Below are 17,328 nucleotides of genomic sequence, written 5' to 3'. Positions count from 1 at the left end.
TGGAGCTCTCCTGCTTTACCAGAGGCAGAGGGAACACCTCCGCCCCCACCACCAGTCTATCAGTCAGTATTAGCTCCTCCCCATGGGAGGGGGAGGTCAGTCTGATTGGTCAGGTCTGGGGCCACAGTTCATTGGCAGGTAGAGCCTGGAGCTGAAAGGTGATCACTTCATGATCTCTGCCCACGTGTTATTGGGTGATGAGCCCAGCTGGTCATTCTGTCTCTTGATTCCAGCTCCTCAACCAAGGGACTGAGAGAAGTGGATTCAAGAGGAAGGAAGTTAGACATGACAAGCTTTGCTTCACCCTTCTGGCCTCAGCTGCATTCTCTGCGGCCACCCTGCCACCCTTGTCCAGGTATCAATACGCAAACTGGCACAGCGTTCCCCGTCCTTAAACATACTTCCTCCATCCGAAAACTGGACGGAAGGTAGGACGATGAAATCCTGAACCTCAGACTTCCACACTGACTTACAATCATTTGTGCAGGATGCACCCTATTGTGTAGGTCAGAGGACTTGTTAGCATGACTCCCAGAGACATCTGAGAAAATGGCCCCTGTTCTGGTGCCTAGTCCTGAGTTCAAGGATGCTCTAGAACTGGGCAGTACTCACCTTGAAAGTTTGAGGGTGGTGACTGAGGAGTTAGTTCATTTCTGTCTGAATGGCCTGCAACCATATTTTTACATTACAAAGCTCTGAGATTGGGGAGGTGTACTCGGCTCAGGTGAGGTGGTCTGAGGCACGTGTACAATTGCCCCAGCCATGGATGGGTGCGTAGACGGGTAGACCGACGGCTGGTCAGAGGGTGGGTGGATGGCTGAGTGAATGGATGGATCAGTGGGTGAGTGGGTAGATGGTTAGATGGCCTGGTGGATAGATGGATCATTAGACGGATAAATTCGTACAGTGTGGCCTGAAGGGAGACATTCGTGGTCCCAGAAGATCTAATGTGACCCTCACTCCTTCCGACGTTTTCCCCTACAACTGTGCACTCCTTGGTTAGACCTTCAGTCTAGGGATCCCTCCCTTTGTCTTCTTAAGAAAATGATGCTAGTCTCACTGCCAAATATCCTGACTGTGCTGGCCCTTTTAGCATTCTTGAGATAACCGAACTCTCTCTGAATGATCCAGTGTCATCTGTCTCACTTCTCTGACAACCTGAACTTACTGCTGACCTCCGGCATACACGGACAGTACACGATACCTCTTATATGCCACCTCAGATCCTCTCTGCCCCACCTGATTCTGGAGCTGAGGCTGGTGCAGCTCAGCCACCACCACAGCAACCAGTTCTGCCGGACTCCAGTCAATTTAACGCACACAAACCCAACACTGCCTCATGTCCACAGAGTAGCTGCTTGCAGCAGAACTTGCTAGGTACTCACACAAGTTCAAATCACAAGTGTGGGGTGGCGGGGGCGGGGCGCGTGTTAATGCCCCTCAAGGCTAGCCTTTGACTATGGGAAAGGAACCCATGGATTCCTTGGGTTGGAATGAATTCTCATCCAGTGGATGAATTCTCATCCCTTCCTCCCTCTGCAAAGGGGTCATGAGACACGGGTATTCCTATCATCTCTCAGAAGGGTCCTCTGAGACCAAGTGTTCTGTTGCACATGATACTAAAGGGTCACTAACCCAATGTCATGCCTCCTCACCTGTTCCACTCTTTTCTCTCACTCCTTCCCTGAAGGTACCCCCCAGTAAAGCAATAGCACATAAACTTCTGCTTTCTGGGAGCCCAGGCTAAGACTCCGTTACTGCTTTACTGATTACTATTACTACTTATACAATATAGTTTTGTTTAAATACAAGATATTTGGACCTAAATAGAGGTTCGAGTGTTTAGCGTCTGCCATTTCGGTACCCCCAACACCGAGTCAAATGCTGGAATTCTCTCTCATACCCATTCTTCTCTTACTCTTTTCCATAAAGTTAATCATATTGGGAAAGTTCTCATCTTGGATACTTGAATCTTCTGCTGTATATGGTTTTCAAACCCAGGACCATCTTTTTCAGAGGGGATACTTTTTTAGCTTGTTATCCAGGATTCAGAAGAGCAAAAAGCTCAATCAGTAAAGCCTTCTGCGGCTGGCTGAAAAATGGCTCCCCCAAATATATCCACCGCCCAATCTCTGTTACCTGGGGATGTTTCCTCATTTGCCAAGGCCTTTGCAGGTGTGATGAAGTTACGACTCTCGAGAGGAGGAGATCATCCTGGATTATCTGGGTGGACCCTAAATGCAATCACATGTATCCTTATAAGAGGGAGGCAGAGGCCCACATCAGGTGCACACAGGAGAAGGCAGTGTGGTCACACTGAGAGAGATTTGAAGGTGCTGGTCTTAAAGATGGGAGTGATGTGGCCACGAGTCACAGAATGCCAGCAGCCACCGGAAGCTGGAACATGCAAGGATCAGATTCTCCCCTAGAGCCTCTGGAGGGAGCAGAGTCCTGCTAACACCTTGATTTCAGCTCAGTGATACCGATTTTGGACATCTGGTCTCCAGAACTGTGAGAGAATAAATTTCTGTTGATCTAAGCTACTCAGTTTGTGTAATTTGTTACAGCAGCTACAGGAAACTAGTGCGGCTTCTTCTTAAAAAGGGCCTTCAGAGAACACTAACTCAGCCCTTCATGAATATTGTCTTTAATGATTTCCCATATGCCTATAGTTAACTCAGTGTTTGCTTTCTTTACATTGTTTCTAATGATGTTTGGAAGTCTGGTATTTAACCCCAAAGGTGCATGAACAGTAATTATAAACTAGATCTCACTGTGAACAGTAAGCGTAAACTATCAACAGATCTCACTAAGAGAGAAGGTTGAGACCTAACTGGCCCCTAATCATGACCTTCCCACCCCCAACTTACTTTAAGCCCGTTTTATCCAACAGGTCAACGTTTTTCAAAATGGTGTCCAAGGGTCACCTGTGTTGTCACCTGAGGCACTCATTAAAAATGTAAAGTCCATGGGGCTTCCCTGGTGGCGCAGTGGTTGAGAGTCCGCCTGCCGATGCAGGGGACACGGGTTCGTGCCCCGGTCCGGGAGGATCCCACATGCCGCGGAGCGGCTGGGCCCGTGAGCCATGGCCGCTGAGCCTGCGCATCCGGAGCCTGTGCTCCGCAACGGGAGAGGCCACAACAGTGAGAGGCCTGCGTACCGCAAAAAAAAAAAAAAAAAAAAAAAGTAAAGTCCACGACTCACCCCCAAGCTTCACCTCCAGTACTGAGCTGCAGAAATGTGCACTTTTAACAAGCCTCCCAGGTTTCTTAGCACACTGACTTTGAGAAGCTCTATTACAGAAGAAAGAGGTCAGAACTGATCCAACAGTACCTCTCTCCATGGTTCAGGGGTGAAACCACCAACTCTGGGCCAGGGCTGAACTCATGTAGGCACAGCCAGGGCCCTGGCCCCCAGACTGGATGCCTGTGATGAATGCCACACTGAGCTCAGAGAGGAACCAAAACTGTCCTGTCCCCTCATGTGTTCATACAGCAAAACAGCTGCCAAGGTGTCCAGAGCGTGGGGCACCACGCGTGCTTTTGAGAACGTTGAGTCACCATTAAGTAATTCATGGTAATTTAACTTTTTAATTAAAAAGACCTTCACTAAACAATAATAGCTTACAAATGCATTACCTTTTGATCTTGCAATTCCACTTTTGGGAGTTTATCCTACAGATATTCGTCATGCTTGTACATATGAACACGATTATTCACTGCAGAACTGATTGTAATAGTAAAAGACTGGAAACAATCCAAATGCCATCATTGTGGAACTGATGAAATAAATTATAGCACATTCATATAATGAAAAAGAAGGAGGAAACGGCATATGTATTGATACGGAAATGTCTCCAAGATAGATTGTTAAGAGGAAAGGCAAGGTACAGAACACATGTATGATAGGCTACCTTTTGTGGATGAAAAGGGAGTAATAAAAATCCACATTCCTATTTGCTTGTACATTCGTAACGAAATGTGGGGAGCGTTATCTAAGAAGAGTGCTTATCTCTGGGGTAGGGGGTAGGAACTGAGCAGATGACAAACAAGGATGGGAGGGAGACTTTTCACTATATATACGATTCTACTTTGGGGTTTGGAACCATGTAAGCATATTATTTATTCAAGGAATAAATAATAAAATAAAATTTAAAATAACCATTTATTGTGGCACTCAGAACAAGCAATCTGGTCTGGACACCTGCAAGTCTTGGGGTCCACATGGAGCCCTTCAGACTGGAGGCGTGTCTCAGGGGCCACCGCCATTGCAGTGGGTCCCCTGGTTAGCCGTGGTGCTCCACACCAGAATGCACATTTCCATCATCCAGAATGACAGGGGGAGGACAGGTCTTTGAGTTTCTTACCAAGGAGAACCAGCTTCACAAAGGTTCTGGGATTTGGGTCCACTGTACCCTGGACAGCTACACGAGGGGCAGGTCCCAGGCTGCCTAGTACTGACGACTCAGTACTCTAGTACTGAGGCATCATCAGCTGTTCCCGGCTCACGAGGGAGGAGTGGTGATAGCGATCCCGGGTGGCGAAGTCTGCGTTCTCCTGGGTGAGCTGAGTCATCTCCATGTCAACCCTAGCCAGGGACGGCGCCAAAATTATCTGCTCTTGGTGGGATCGCAGGTTCCTTTGGTGAGAGAAACACGGAGGACGGTCAGAAGGAAAGACCAAACGTTAACCAGTGGCGGTAAGTCTCCTCTGGGATGGAGAAATGATTTGCAAAAATGTCGTGTTTATTAATAAACATGTATTAAACAACATAACTGTTGAAAGCTATACGTACAATACTTCATGAACCCAAAGTATGAGAAATAAGCATCAAAGAGTGAAATTTACCTTCTTTTAGCAGAAATGTATGAAACTATAAAAATAACCTTCCAAATGCTGTTGTGTTGGGGCTCTGTAGCTTTACTTGGCTTTCTTGTCAAATGAAATAATGGAATGGAGAGGCTGGAAAGCTGAGGTGAGGAGAAAGAGAAACCTTCTCTTTGGTTCACTGGAAAGGAAGTTGAGTGGAATGATTTCCAGAGCCGAGGTTTACAGAGCAAAGCAGCTACATGGTCAAGTGCAAGGGCTTTTGGCACCAAGCTCGCCTAAGGCAAAGAGCGAGTCCCAATACGGATGCCATTGTCACTGAAGGGTCCGCAGAAGAGTTGGAGTTGGAATAAACTGGTAAAGAAACATGTTAGCGATGCGTGAAGAAACTGCTGACAGCAGAAAGGAGTAAGGAAAGACCATCCTGGCAGCCAGGGTATCTATAGAAGACAGAGACAGTCACAGCTCTGCCACGAATCAGGCTGGTGGCCTCAGGCAAACCTCTTCACCTCCTTGTGCCTCTATTTCCTCACCTCAGGCCCCTTCTAGTTCCTTCCGCCTATGCTAGGTCCTGAAATCACACCTTAGGCATAGATTTTTCTCTTAAAACTTTACCCTGAGAGAATCATTTGCTCTATAAGTAGCAGCACTCAACTGTTTAAATAAGGAATATATTTATTTGATAGTTGTAAAAAACTGGTAGAAACCTTGTTATAAATCTGTGGAACTTAAGCAGAAAGCTTCACTGTCTAGAAAACTGTGCTGTTATAGGAGTTTGGATCACACGACTAAGGCTTTGCAGCTGCTCGAGAACACATCTAAATTAGGTGGGCTGAGGTTTTCTGAGCAATGAATTAACTTCTATAAAGGTTGAATCTTCAAGAAGTAAGGTTAGGAAGTGACAGAAATGCCATACCAGTCAACATGTGTTTTTGCCAGTGAACTTTCTTGTAAATGCTTTTTTTTTTTTTTTTTAAGGTAGAACCATCGTATTTTTCTGAGTTCAGGGAAATAATACACTTCACTTTCTAGTCTAGAATGGCCTAAGGGTTCTCACCTGGGCAGTTGCTAGGACTTCAGGAAAGAAAGTTTTCTTAAGGTCAGGCTTAATTTCACATAATTCTGGGAACTGTAGGTGTAACAGAGGAAGTAACAGCCAAATGCCTTCGCCCAAAACACCCTACAGTATTATTCTTCTTTGGTTTTGAAGAGCATCTGGGGCAACAGGTGTGAAAAATACTCAAAATTACAAAAGAGAAAACACAGCTACCAATTTCTACTTTTAAATGGATCACCATTTCTTAGTCCTTTCACCCTCCTGAACAACCATCACAAAATATCGCTCAGTCACCATGATGAGGCCAGCAAATTTGACACAGACTTAGCTGAGGCCTCCACCAACCACTCCACAAGCTCACAGAGCTATGAATAGTGTGGACTAGGTTCTCTTCCAACCAAAGTACTGCCCTTTTCTAAGAATAATCTCCTCCTAATACATTCTTCTTTCCACATTGCACAACAGTGATCTCAGAGGTGAAATTCCAGAAATTCAGAGTCCAAAAAAGAGTAGTGACCTCCCATGGTCCTTTGCAGGCTTTCAAAGCCTACGATACCTAAAAACATTCATGCAAAATCAGATAAGGCCAAATACTCTCAACCACACACCAGCTGTAGCTCCAGGGTCTGCAGGCAGCTTTCACACAGAATCTATTTCCACTTAAACTCTACTGGCCCTCAGGCCTAGGAGGCTGGGGAAGATGGAGCAGTGCAGTGATCTCAGATCAGTGCTGTGATCTGAGTCACCCAACCTGCTGCCTCAGCCTGGAAGACAGGCAGAGAGGTGACACACCCACACCACGGCTCCATACAGGACATTTAGCCCAGCTTCCAAGCAAACAGCAGGGAATTACCCCCCTACACACCACTCTCCCTGCCAGCCCTCTCCCTGTTGGTTTCCTGCTCCTTTCTTCATCATGTGATGCTGGATCTAGCATCCAGCCTTCATTTCTTGGGCCAACTTGAACAGATTGGCAGTGCTTATAAAAAGTCGTCTTAAGAAGGATTCTTGGGAGGGAGAAATGGGGAGTTATTGTTTAATGGGTATAGAGTTTCCAGTTTGCAAGATGAAGCGTTCTGGAGGTGCTTGGAGGTGACGGCTGCATAACAGTATGAATGTACTTAATACCATTAAACTGTATATTTTAAAAAATTCTATGGTATGTGTATTTTACCACAATAAAAAAAAATGGGGAAAAAAATTCTGAACTTACATCTGGGATCAATGGGAAAGGGTCCCATAATCCCTCAGCAACGTCTGGGCGTGGAAGGTGGAAATATTGGCAAGGGCAACCCAGACTTCTAGAGTTTCAGAAACAAACCAACAAAATGAAACCAAATAAACACTTAGTTGGGTTCTGCCTGGATTTTCCCAGCCTGTAGCTTTGGCCCCTCACTGATACTGAAAGGGGAAGGAGGTAATTTCCAGAGTCTTGAGGCCTTCAAAGGTGAGGACGCATGGGCACTGGAAGGGTAGAGGAAGAAGAGAGAGATTAGGGCACTCATGAAAGCTTACCTTCCCTGTGAGCCTTTCTCCTGTTTCTCAGGAAAGTCTGTTCTTCCCTTTCCCTGAATATTTGAACACGGAGGTCCCACAGAAATCCTGCAGGATCGCTACTCTGTTTCTGTACTTGGCCTCTGCACTTTCACCAATACAGTCATGTCAACTACCTCTGACTTGAGATGGAAGAATGGGAGTTCTCTGGGCCTTAGTCTTGTGTGTGAGTACTAACGCTAGTGTGTCTTAGACTGTGAACTCACTGAGAGTAACTCTCTTGACTTATATCACTCTGCAACCAGATTCTAAAGAAAGCCTCTGTTCATGATTCCTGAGGATAAGAAGACAAGAAGACATGGGCCAAAGGAAGCTTCTGAGAAGCTAAAGCAGGGAGGCTGGGTGGTGGAGGGCCGTGAGGAGCAGTCTGAGTTTCCTTGAGGTTCTCAATCATCAGGTATTCACACCACAATTCACCCAAGCCCAGCAAGAAATGAAACACCCTTAGCACATCCCAGGCCCCTCATCCTGGCCCCAGATTGGCACAGACCTGTAGGAGGGGATCAGAAGAGACCTCATCCATCTGAAAAGGCTGAAGTTGGAGGCTAAACCTGCAGGGAAGACACAGACATAAATATTTATGAAGGCTCTATGTATGCATCTAGAATCCCATGTTTAATGGGATAAATATACATCCCCTGACACACACACAATAGCACAAAAAAAATTTTTTTCCTTTTTCAGTCATTCATTGTAATTTCAGACATTCATTGTAATACTCCGACAGCAACCTGCTAAGGACTTCATATTTCATGTAGTTTCCAAAAGTTGATTTCTAAACTCCAAAATCCCAAGAAAGAAACTGAATGCATTTATAGAGAAAGAAGCACAGGACTTGCTAACTTCAGTCTTTGGAATTTTTAATTGTTTTAAATTTTGATAATTTTTTTCCTTAGATTCAAACTGATTATGTGTTTAAGTAGACACTATAAAGTCCCCTACTAGACCATACACTCTTTGAGGCCAGGAAGCACATCTTTTTCATCTGGTAACACACACAGCACAACAGCCACAGGATCTGGCCCTTAGGAAGTTTTCTTCAGGTGCTGGGTGAATCAAATAGTGCCTGTGCAATAGCATGTGGAAATGTTAGCGCTGAAGTTTGAGGTGAGATTGTTGTTGACAGTGACCAAATATCCTGGCATCAGACGCACTGTCTACAATATGGTTTATCAACTTTGTTTAAAAAGCTTCTTTTTTAAATCCATTTCTCCTTTGGTGTGAGTTTTTTTAAAATCTCACAAAATGAATTATATATAACTTTAGGAAAGCAAATGAAATGTAATTTTATAAAGTGCTTTTCCAAATTATATATATTCACTCCACCATATTCATATTATATATATATATGTGAGTGTGTGTGTGTGTGTGTGTGTGTGTGTGTGTGTGTGTATATATATATATAGATATATATGGCTGGTTGAAAATTGGTTAATTAGATCATGTTCAATATATGATCAGGAAGTGAGCATTATTTTAAGAGGCTTATGTTAGAATCTTGACTAATGTCAACAGTATGCAGTTGATAACATGTATTTAGAAAATAAACATAAATATTCTATTAACTGGTCCTACCTATTTATGCTCATTTAGATTCTAAATTATCTAAATTTTAGATGAAGATGGGCCTGAAATTTGATTTCATACTTTCCTGTAAATAAATTTCTGGGAAATATTTAAATTTCTTAGGATCAAATTAACTTCTAAGAAATTCAGAAGCAATCACTGATGTAATCACTATGTTAATTAAAATATATTTTCTCCATTAAATTAGCTGATATAAGGACCCTTAGTATGACTTTTTCTAAAGCATTATTTTTAATGTACATGTGATTCAAGTGTTTGAAGTGCATTTCTTTCAAAAATGTATATCAGACTATTCTAATTTGGAAGCATTTTTTTTTCATTTTGCCTGGATTGTTATGGTCCATCTGATTTAGTTAGGACTTAAAACTACATAATTACTTTATTTTAAAAATTGGGACATTGTAGAATTTTGATGAAAAGGGCTCTTGAATGTATTTTTAAAACAGCTTTATTATTGAGGAGTAACTGACACACAGTATTGATAATATTTTCTTCCTTTCCTTATTCTTTTTTTTTTTCTTTTCTTTTCTCGTTTTGCGGTACGCGGGCCTCTCACTGTGTGGCCTCTCCCGTCGCAGAGCACAGGCTCCAGACGCGCAGGCTCAGCGGCCATGGCTCACAGGCCCAGCCGCTCCGCGGCATGCAGGATCCTACCGGACCGGGGCACGAACCCGTGTCCTCTGCATCAGGAGGCGGATTCTCAACCACTGCGCCACCAGGGAAGCCCCTTCCTTTCTTTATTCCTGATGCTCTGGCACTTGGGGTCTTGATCCTAGAGGTGCTAATTCCTAGAGATAGGAAACAACTCCCCTATGAGCACACCTTTGATATACAAACCGACCAGTCCAGAGCCCGTGCCCCCAACCATCTCCTTTATCAAGCTCTCACACATCAAGCCAATATTCCCCTGCCTTAAATCACCCCAGGGCCAAAAACCAGACAACTAGAGACCACCCCTATAATCTAGAGTTCCCTGAAATTATTCAAACTACCTAATCCTAAACTTATTCAGCTATCTACCTGCCTTGTCCATTCTTTCCCACTAAAAGCCTAATAAAGGCTATGGGCCATGCTCTCCCCACTTCCTCTTTTGCCTCCTGACCAACCCTGGTCCTCTCCGCTGTGGCCCTGCATGACCCTCCTGTTCCTAGGGATCTGTGAGTATAAACTTCTTTCTTCATGATAATAATTTCTGTGTCTGTGTGTCTTATCATACCTGATTAAAACAAATCCCAGGTACATTTTTAGAACAAACTACATGCATTTAAAGTGTACAATTTGGTAAGTGTTGACACATGCATATACTGTGAAATCATCACTAAAAGCAAGATAATGAACATATCCATCCCCTCCAAAAGCTCCCTCAAGCGACTTCATAAGACCTCCCTCCCTTGTATCCACACTCCCACCCTCATCCAAAGGCAACCGCTGATAGTGCTGTCATTAGAAATTAGTTTGCATTTTTAATAATAACATATGTATATATGTAAAATATTACATTACGTACTCATTTTTTCTGGTTTCTTTCACTCAGCACAGTTATTTTGAGATTCACGCTATTGCATATATCGATAGTTCATTCTTTTTATTACGAAATAGTATTCCGTTGCATGGCTATACTATACTTACAGAGTAACCTGTTGATGGACATGTGAACTGTTTTCAGTTTTTGACTATTACAAACTAAGCTGCTATAAATATTCATATACACGTTTTTGTATGCCCGTATGCTTTTAATTCTCTTTGGTAAATACCTAGGAGTACAGTGGCTAACTCATATAGCAGATATATATATTTTGTAATACACTGTCAAATGGTTTCACGAAGTGATCGTGTTATTTTTACATTTTCCTCAGCTATATATGATAGCTCTAGCTGCTCCACATCCTTGCCAACATTTGGCATGATCAGTATTTTTAATTTTAATCACCCTGATAGGTGTATAATATTATATTGTGGTTTTAATTTTCATTTCTTAATGACTAATCACACTGAATACCTTTTCCCATGCTTATTTGTCAACCATATATGTTCTTTGCTGAAACCTATTTAAAACTTATGCCCATTTAAAATTTTTTGTTGTTTTCTTGTTACTGAGTTTTGAGGGTTTTTATATATTCTAGGTACAAGTCCTTTTCAAACATGTGATTTGCTAATATTTTCTCATAGTCTATGGCTTGCCTTTGCATTCCTTTACCGGTGTGTTTGGAGGAACAGTCCTTAATTTTGATGAAGTCCAATTTATCAATTTTTTTCCTGCTTTTGGTGTTGTATCTAAGAAATCTTTGTCTCACTCACAGTCACAAATTTTTTCCCTATATTTTCTAGGATCCATTTTGAGCTATTTTTACATTGTATGATGTATGAAGTTTGTTTTTTGCTTGTGTATTTCCAATTGTTCCAGCAGCATTTGCTGAAAAGACTATTTTTTTCCTCCACTGAATTGCCTTTGCAATTTCTGGACTCTCTACTCTGTGCATTGATTTTTTTATCTATCTTGATTCCAATACCATGCTGTCTTGATTACTTTAGCTTTACAGTTAGTTTTGAAATCAGGTAGTGTTAAGTCTTGCAACTTTGTTTTTCTTTTACAAAGTTGCTTGGGCTATTCTAGGTCCTTTGAATTTCCATATAAATACTTTAGGATCTGCTTTCCAATTTCTACAAAAAAGGCAGCTGTGATTTTGATTGGGATTATATCTAATCTATAGAAAATTCTGAGGTGAAATGTCATCTTAAGAATACTGAATTGAATCTTTGATTCATGAATATAGTATAAATCTTCATTTATTTAATTTCTTCTTTAATTTCCTCTCAAAATGTTTTGTAGTTTTCCTCTTCTAGTCTGTAAATATGGTGAATTACATTGATTGATTAAGAATGTTAAACCAGGGCCTAGAGACTCATACAGAATGAAGTAAGTCAGAAAGAGAAAAACAAATATTGTATATTAATGCATATATGTGGAATCTAGAAAAATGGTACAGATGAACCTATTTGCAAAGCAGAAATAGAGACACAGATGTAGAGAACAAATGTATGGACACCAAGGGGGGGAAGGAGAGGTGGGATGAATTGGGAGATTGGGATTGACATATATACACTACTATGTACAAAACAGATAACTACTGAGAACTGATAGATAACTAAAATAGATAACTAATGAGAACCTACTGTATAACGCAGGGAACTCTACTCAATGCTTTGTGGTGACCTAAATGGGAAGGAAATCCAAAAAAGAGGGGATATATGTATACATATAACTGATTCACTTTGCTGTACAGACACAAACTAATACAACACTGTAAAGCAACTATACACCAATAAAAATTTTTAAAAAAAGAGAGGGAGAATGTTAAACTAACCTTGAATTCCTAGGACAACCCATTTGCTTATGATGTATTATTATGCTTTTTATATTATTTTGTATTCAATTTGTTAAAGTCTTGTTAGAAGTTTTATATCTATGTTCATGAGGGATATTGGTGTGCAGTCTTCTGAAGCATTTGTATCAAATTGATATTCTCTCTTCCTTAAGTGTTAGATAGGTTTCATTAGTGACACCATCTGGGCCCAAGGTTTTCTTTATGGGAAGGTTTTTTAATGATAAGTTTAATTTCTTTCATAGATGACCTAAACAGCCCTATATGTCTTCTAGAGTGAGCTTTGATATTTGATAGTTTGTATCTTTTGAGGAATTTGTCCAATTCATCTGTCAAATTTATTGCATAAAGCTGTTTAAAACACTTCCTTATTTTCCTTTTTAATGTCTGTAGACTCTCCAGTCATGTCATTTCTCTCACTCCTGGTGTTGAGCATTTGTGTTTCCTCTCCTTTTATTCTGATCAGTCTGGGTAGAGGTTTGTAAATTTTATTGATCTCACATAACCAGCTTTTTGTTTCACTGGCATTCTCTATTTTTCCCTGTTTTATATTTTATTGATTTCTACTTTGATCTTCATGGTTTCCCTGTTTCTTCTTACTTGGGTTTAATTTGCTCTTTTTCTCTAGTTTCTTAAGTGGGAAACTGGGGTTATTATTTTGAGACACTTTTTTCTTTTTTAATATAAGCATTTGATGCAGTAAATTTCCCTCTAAGTAGTGAATTAGCTGCGTCCCACAATTTTGATGTTATATTTTCATTTTCATTCAGTTCAAATACTTTTTAATTTTACTTATTTCTCCTTTGAACCATGAGTTATTTAGTTTCTTTAGTTTACTTAGTGCTTCTTAGTGTTCTTAGTCATTTAGTGTTATTCAGTGTTCTTTAGTGTCTAAATATTTGGGAATCTTCCAGATATCTTTCTGGTATTTATTTCTAATTTACTTCCCCTTTTGTTCTTGAATTGACTTGAATACGCTTAAACTTTCTGAGACTTTAAAAAATGTCCTAGAATATGGTTTATGCTCGTAAATGTTTCACGTGCACTTAAAAATATATATTCTGCTGTTGTTAGGTAGAATATTCTATAAATATCAATTTGGCCATGTTTATTGATAACATTATTCAAGTCTTCTAAAGCCGTACTGATTTTTTGCCTACTTGTTTTATCAATTATTGAGAGAGAGGTGTTGAAATCTATGACTGTAATCGAGAATTTTTCTACTTATTATTGCAGATCTATCAGGCTTTGTTTTTTATATTTCAAAGCTCTGTTTTTAAGTGCATAAATGTTAAGATTTATTATGTCCTCTTGATTAATTTTCCCTTTGTCTTTATGAAATGACCCTCTTTATCCCTGGTAATATTCTTTTCTCTGAAATCTACTTTGTCTGATGTTAATATAGTCACTCCAGCTTTGTCTGATTTATCTTACCATGATATATCTTTTTTCCATCCTTTTACTTTTAACTTATTTGTGTCTTTATATTGAAAGTAGGTTTCTTGTAGATAGCATATAGTTGGATCATGCTTTTTTATTCAATCTGACAATCTCAGTGCTTAGACCTTTTAATTGGGAGTGTTTATTTCATTTTATTTTTTAACTATCTTTTTAAAAATTTTTTATAAATTAATTTATTCTTATTTTTGGCTGTGTTGGGTCTTCGTTGCTGCACGTGGGCTTTCTCTAGTTGCCTCGAGTTAGGGCTACTCTTCATTGTGGTGCTTGGGCTTCTCGTTGCGGTGGCTTCTCTTGTCATGGAGCACAGGCTCTAGGTGCATGGGCTTCAGTAGTTGTGGCGTGCAGGCTTCAGTAGTTGTGGCTCATGGGCTCTAGAGCACAGGCTCAGTAGTTGTGGCGCACGGGCTTAGTTGTTCCACGGCATGTGGGATCTTTCCAGACCAGGGCTCAAACCCGTGTCCCCTGCATTGGCAGGTGGATTCTTAACCACTGCGCCACCAAGGAAGTCCCTGATTGGGAGTGTTTAGACTATTTAAAATTAGTGTGGTTATTGATATGGCTAGATTTATATAAACCACCTTGCTATTTGTTTTGGGTCTATTATCTTTTTCTCTTTTTTCTAATTAACATTGATCTGAGTATTTTTAATTCAATTTTATCCCCTTTATTGACTTATTACTTGTAATTCTTTGCTCTGTTAGAGGCATACCTCATTTTACTGCACTTTGTTACTGTGCTTCCCAGTATTGCATCTTTTACAAGTTGAAGGTTTGTGGCAACCCTGGATCAAGCAAGTCTATCAGGGCCATTTCCCCAACAGCATTTGCTCACTTTCTGTGTCATATTTTGGTAATTCTTACAATATTTCAAACATTTTCATTATTATTATATTTCTCATGGTGATCTGTGATCAGTCATCTTTAATGTTACTATTATGACTCGATGAAGGCTCAGATGATGGTTAGCCTTTTTTAGCAATAAAGTATTTTAAAATTAAGTTATGTACATTGTTTTTTAAGACATAATGCTATTGCACACTTAACAGACTACCGTATAGTGTAAACATAACTTTTATATGTACTAGGAAACAAAAATATTTGTCTGACTCACATTATTGCAATATTCCAGTGATCTGGAACTGAACTCACAATATTTCCAAGGTATACTGGTAGTTTAGTAGTTGCTTTAGGGTTTGTAGTACACATTTTTAACTTATCACAGTCTACCTTCAAGTGATATTTTAGTACTTCACGTATACTATAAGAAACTTCCAACAGTATATCCCCATTTCTTCCCTCCTGGCCCTTGTGCTATTGTTGTCATCCATTTTACTTCTACATGTCTTACAAACCTCACGATTTATTATTATTTTTCATTTGTTATCATTTATGCGCATGCCATATTTTTTCTCCTAGACTGTCGGCTCCTTGAAAGCGGGATTTGTATCTGAGTCAGTGCTGGCATTTAGTATGTGTTCGAAACAGGTTTTTTTCAATAAATGCTAAAAGAGAAGAAAGGAGGTGGTGGCAAAATGACTCTGTTGCTTACCAAGGTGAAGCCCGGAACTGGTCCAACCAATGTAGAGATACACAATGGCAGCAACACCCATGTTAACCAGGGTATAGACCCATTGGATCACAAACATGATGAGAAGGGACCCAACAGCCTGTGGAAACAGAAGGAAGTGCAAGTCAGCTAATGGTTTAAACACACAGTAAGCGAGCCACAAGGCTAGGGCCTTAAGAAACAACAGTCCTCTCGTCAACCTCTGAACACTCTATAAGTCTGAATAATTGAAGTTCACTCATAATTCAAAAAACCCCTCTAAAGTAGGTATTTGAGAAGACATCCTCCTGAAAGTACCCTCTAATCAAAACAATTAATAAATAGACATTCTATCCTAGGTCCTTGTTCTACTTCTTTCTAGGAGAAACAAGTTAGAGTAAAATTATGCTAATATGGTGTATCTAGAAATTAGGTGATCCAGAGTTTATCAGGGATGATTAATTATTTAAAAAGTAAACCATTGATTAAAATAAGTGGTTCATTAAATGTAATCTTGCCATATGTAACCTCATCTAAATTCTAATATAACAGGCAGTTAAATCACATTGCTCCTAATGAGACTCTCCTCTTTCCTCCCCCAAGTCCCACCCCAAGATCACACATGTATCCACCTGAATTAAGTCTCAAGGACAGTTGAGATCAAAATGAACTTACTCACCCCCAACAGGGAGACCCAGGGGTTGCATATGCGAGTGTAGAAAGAAGTTGGTCTCCTCTGGATATCTTGTTCCTGGAGCCTGGACTTTAGGAAGAAATCTAAAAAATAAATGAGCCAAAATCCTTGGTTACTAATTTGTTACCAAACCCTCTAGTATTTTTATTAGCAAATACTTATGAGCTCCTCTTCTCCAATTTTGTAACTCAGCCTAAAAGACAACTTCCACTCATCTCAACCATTAATGCCCTTTGCCACAACTGAGGCTTGTCTTTACCAGAAAGCTTACACCTCCTAAATCGTGATTTTAATCAATTTACTCTCAGCCCATCACCTCCATTTTTTCTCATTCGCTCTGCTGTCTCCCACCTCAACTATTCATAGACCACAGAGGGACCTTCAGTCAACTTGCCCTAGTATGTTTTTGCTTCCTATCACCTACCTCCTCTTTTCACTACCCTCTTACCTAGCTTAGATTCCATGATCCAAGACTCTCAGCAAGTACTCCCTTGGATATGTTATCTGTTTCCATGCTTCAGCACCACTCAGAAGTCTTATACCTAGTCAACTCATTCTCCTTCTCTCTGATGTAACAAATTTCCAACCTCTCCTCTCAAAAGACAGCTTTCATATCCTCTCATCACCAAATCTACCAACCCACTTTCATCTGTACCTCTCTTCTGCCTTTCTGTTTTCAGAGTAGATGAACAGTTCTGGCTCCTACCTAAGGCCCATCCCTGTATTTGTGCCCTGCTCAAGGATTTTGCTTTTGCTTCGTCAATTTTTCCATAGTCTAATAGATCATCCCCATCAAACACAAATACACTGTAATTTCTCCCAACTAAAGAAATATCTTCTGGTCATCCTTTAGCTACTATCCTATTTTTTGGTCTCCCTTATAGCAAAAATTCTCAAAAGAATTGCCAATATGGTTTCTACCTTCCATTGTTTCCTCAACCTACTTTTAGGGTTGTATATACCATTCTACTAAAACGACTCTACCTAAGGTTGGCAATGACTTGAATCTTTTCAAATTCAGTGGTCAGCTCCTCATATTACTTGACCTTTCAGATAGCACCTGACACATGTGATCACTTTCTTCTTATTGAAACACATTCTTCTCTTGGTTCCTAGGATGCCTCAGTTTCCTAGTTTTCCTCCTATCTCACTGCCCACTTCTTCTCAGTCTCCTTTGCTGGATCACCTCCTCCTTCCAACCCCCAAGTACTGGAGAATCCT

At 40.5% G+C, this 17,328-nt stretch overlaps 1 protein-coding gene across 2 annotated transcripts in view; it reads right to left on the bottom strand.

Annotated features, from left to right (window-relative positions):
• Window positions 1–3,609: 3,609 nt before the first annotated feature.
• SLC12A8 (solute carrier family 12 member 8) overlaps window positions 3,610–17,328 on the bottom strand; it is a 132,811-nt gene continuing 119,092 nt past the window's right edge. For both annotated transcript variants that reach the window (XM_060150439.1, XM_060150438.1), the window contains 4 exons: window positions 16,093–16,190; window positions 15,417–15,534; window positions 7,928–7,988; window positions 3,610–4,638 (listed from right to left, as the gene is read on the bottom strand). In XM_060150439.1, the coding sequence (XP_060006422.1) occupies window positions 4,473–4,638; window positions 7,928–7,988; window positions 15,417–15,534; window positions 16,093–16,190 (443 nt within the window). In that variant the 3' untranslated portion in view covers window positions 3,610–4,472. The remainder of the gene's footprint in view (window positions 4,639–7,927; window positions 7,989–15,416; window positions 15,535–16,092; window positions 16,191–17,328) is intronic.

This window comes from Lagenorhynchus albirostris, chromosome 5 (assembly GCF_949774975.1).
Source record: "Lagenorhynchus albirostris chromosome 5, mLagAlb1.1, whole genome shotgun sequence".
NCBI classification, from domain to species: Eukaryota; Metazoa; Chordata; class Mammalia; order Artiodactyla; family Delphinidae; genus Lagenorhynchus; species Lagenorhynchus albirostris.
The sequence above is the reverse complement of the archived record's forward strand: the minus strand, read 5'-3'. Positions and strand labels throughout refer to the sequence as shown.